At 37.2% G+C, this 1,857-nt stretch overlaps 1 protein-coding gene across 1 annotated transcript; it reads right to left on the reverse strand.

The window, feature by feature from the left end:
- Positions 1-234: 234 nt before the first annotated feature.
- On the reverse strand, positions 235-1,505 carry LOC117102163 (nuclear pore complex protein Nup160-like). The gene is made up of 4 exons (XM_033242369.1): positions 1,323-1,505; positions 997-1,130; positions 564-794; positions 235-331 (listed from the first exon to the last, which is right to left on the reverse strand). The coding sequence occupies exons 1-4, from the start codon at positions 1,461-1,463 to the stop codon at positions 250-252; spliced, it is 588 nt and encodes a 195-aa protein (XP_033098260.1). The 5' UTR covers positions 1,464-1,505; the 3' UTR covers positions 235-249.
- Between the last annotated feature and the right edge of the window lie 352 nt (positions 1,506-1,857).

Below are 1,857 nucleotides of genomic sequence, written 5' to 3' on the forward strand. Positions count from 1 at the left end.
ATGTTATGCTACAGTGGTATATAAATGAGGATGTTATGCTACAGTGGTATATAAATGAGGATGTTTTGCTACAGTGGTATATAAATGAGGATGTTATGCTACAGTGGTTTATGAATGAGGATGTTATGCTACAGTGGTATATAAATGAGGATGTTATGCTACAGTGGTATATAAATGAGGATGTTATGCTACAGTGGTATATAAATGAGGATGTTATGCTACAGTGGTATATAAAAGCAAACAACAGACTCAAAAACTCACTTGTAGTTGATGGAACTGGCACTGAGCAACAAGAAACTCAGCCAATAAGAAGTTGGGGCTATTGGGCCATCTTCGAGAATACTAGTCAAGGATAACAAAACATGAACATGGCTATACAACTCAAAAGTGAAGTATGTTTTAATGTCTTCCCACATCCTTCTTCAAGATTAGTTTTTCAACTCAAGGAAACCAAAAAAGGTCTGGGTTCATTCATTGTCCTTATTAAGCTAGAGGAGTGATATACTGTAATTACATCAACCAATATTTTGTTTATTTTTACCAGTTCAAAAACCAAAGGATACACTATTTGTAACAAATGATTAACTGCTGATGGGAACATAGTAGTCCAGAAGGAACATGTTGCAACTGACAAGCTTCCAGTCTGAACCAGTTTAGTCCGGATCTGCTGACCACCAACACCAGCAAGAAAAAGTTCCAAAACTGTACGACATCTTGATGTTAAAACACCCTGACCTGCTGTGTGCTGTGTGGTTGATATTTCAAGAGCAGCCAGCTGACGTTGGTTTGATTCACTATAAACAAAAATAAGAAAAAACATATTTTTTATATTGTTTATGCATGCTTTAAAATTTAATGTCTTAATGTTGATTTTTTTTTTGTTGTTAGTATTACATTAAATTTGGATCAGCTGCAAGATTCGGGTGCAAACAGCACAAATGGTGAGTAAAAGTATTCCTATGTTGGTAGATGATGCACATTAAATTAGATACTTACACAGTATTGCTTTGGACTTGAGTTGCCTTCACACGGCTAAGCCACCAAACTGCAAAGTATGAATGTACCAACATAGACGTTCTTGGGATGCAATCCCTCTGTAATTTCTCAAGCGTATCATGGCTGACACCAGCCTAAAAGAAAAATAACCCAAAATCTCATGTGATATCTTGTAACACATGCACTTATCATTTGCACTTTTAAAATTGTATATCATTTTGTTGTTTTATATTATATTTGGCAGCAGAGCCACTTGACGGCAATTAATCAGAGTCTGAAAAAAAAACCAGATCATAAAATTGGAGGTGAAGCAACCAATATCCTACCTGTGTACCTAGCCTCTGCATCAGACACTGCAGTATCAGTAAATCTCTGCATAAATGGAGCCTAGTTTCTGCCAGGTGACCAAGAGTAGCAGCTTGCAGATAGAGGGCAGTATCACTTTTGAAGAGGTTACCACATCGCATTTGATCAGCAACATCCAAACCTGTAGATTATTTAAACATAATACTAATTCTTATATATTCTAATTCTTGTTAATGGATATTATATATATTTTGGGATTTTTCCATTCTTTCATCACATTGATTTGAGCTATAGATTGTTAGTTTGGATGCTCGCCTTCCAATCCCAGGATCCTAGATCTAAGTGCTGTAAAACACCAGGATACATGTTCAGGGGTGGCACAGGATTTGCCCGACCGGGGTACGCCTCACCAATGAGAGTGCAAGTGGGTGTGATCAGAAAGTTTCTCGGAAACTATGATAATCTATGGTTTTTGTAGACATATTTAATCAATTTTAGAGTCTACTAATATGAATGGGTGACAGCTCTTCTCGACTGGCTCCACCCCCACCCCCC

Source organism: Anneissia japonica, unplaced genomic scaffold (genome assembly GCF_011630105.1).
Source record: "Anneissia japonica isolate Jap-2015-1 unplaced genomic scaffold, ASM1163010v1 scaffold78356_len1857_cov221, whole genome shotgun sequence".
Classification (NCBI taxonomy): Eukaryota; Metazoa; Echinodermata; class Crinoidea; order Comatulida; family Comatulidae; genus Anneissia; species Anneissia japonica.

Coding starts and splice junctions, on each gene's coding strand:
- LOC117102163 (XM_033242369.1), bottom strand. CDS start 1,463: ATGCGATGTGGTAACCTCTTCAAAAGTGATACTGCCCTCTATCTGCAA. Junction 1,131..1,322: donor TGCAGAGGCTAGGTACACAG/GTAGGATATTGG, acceptor TTTTTCTTTTAG/GCTGGTGTCAGCCATGATAC. Junction 795..996: donor CAAGTCCAAAGCAATACTGT/GTAAGTATCTAA, acceptor TTTTGTTTATAG/TGAATCAAACCAACGTCAGC.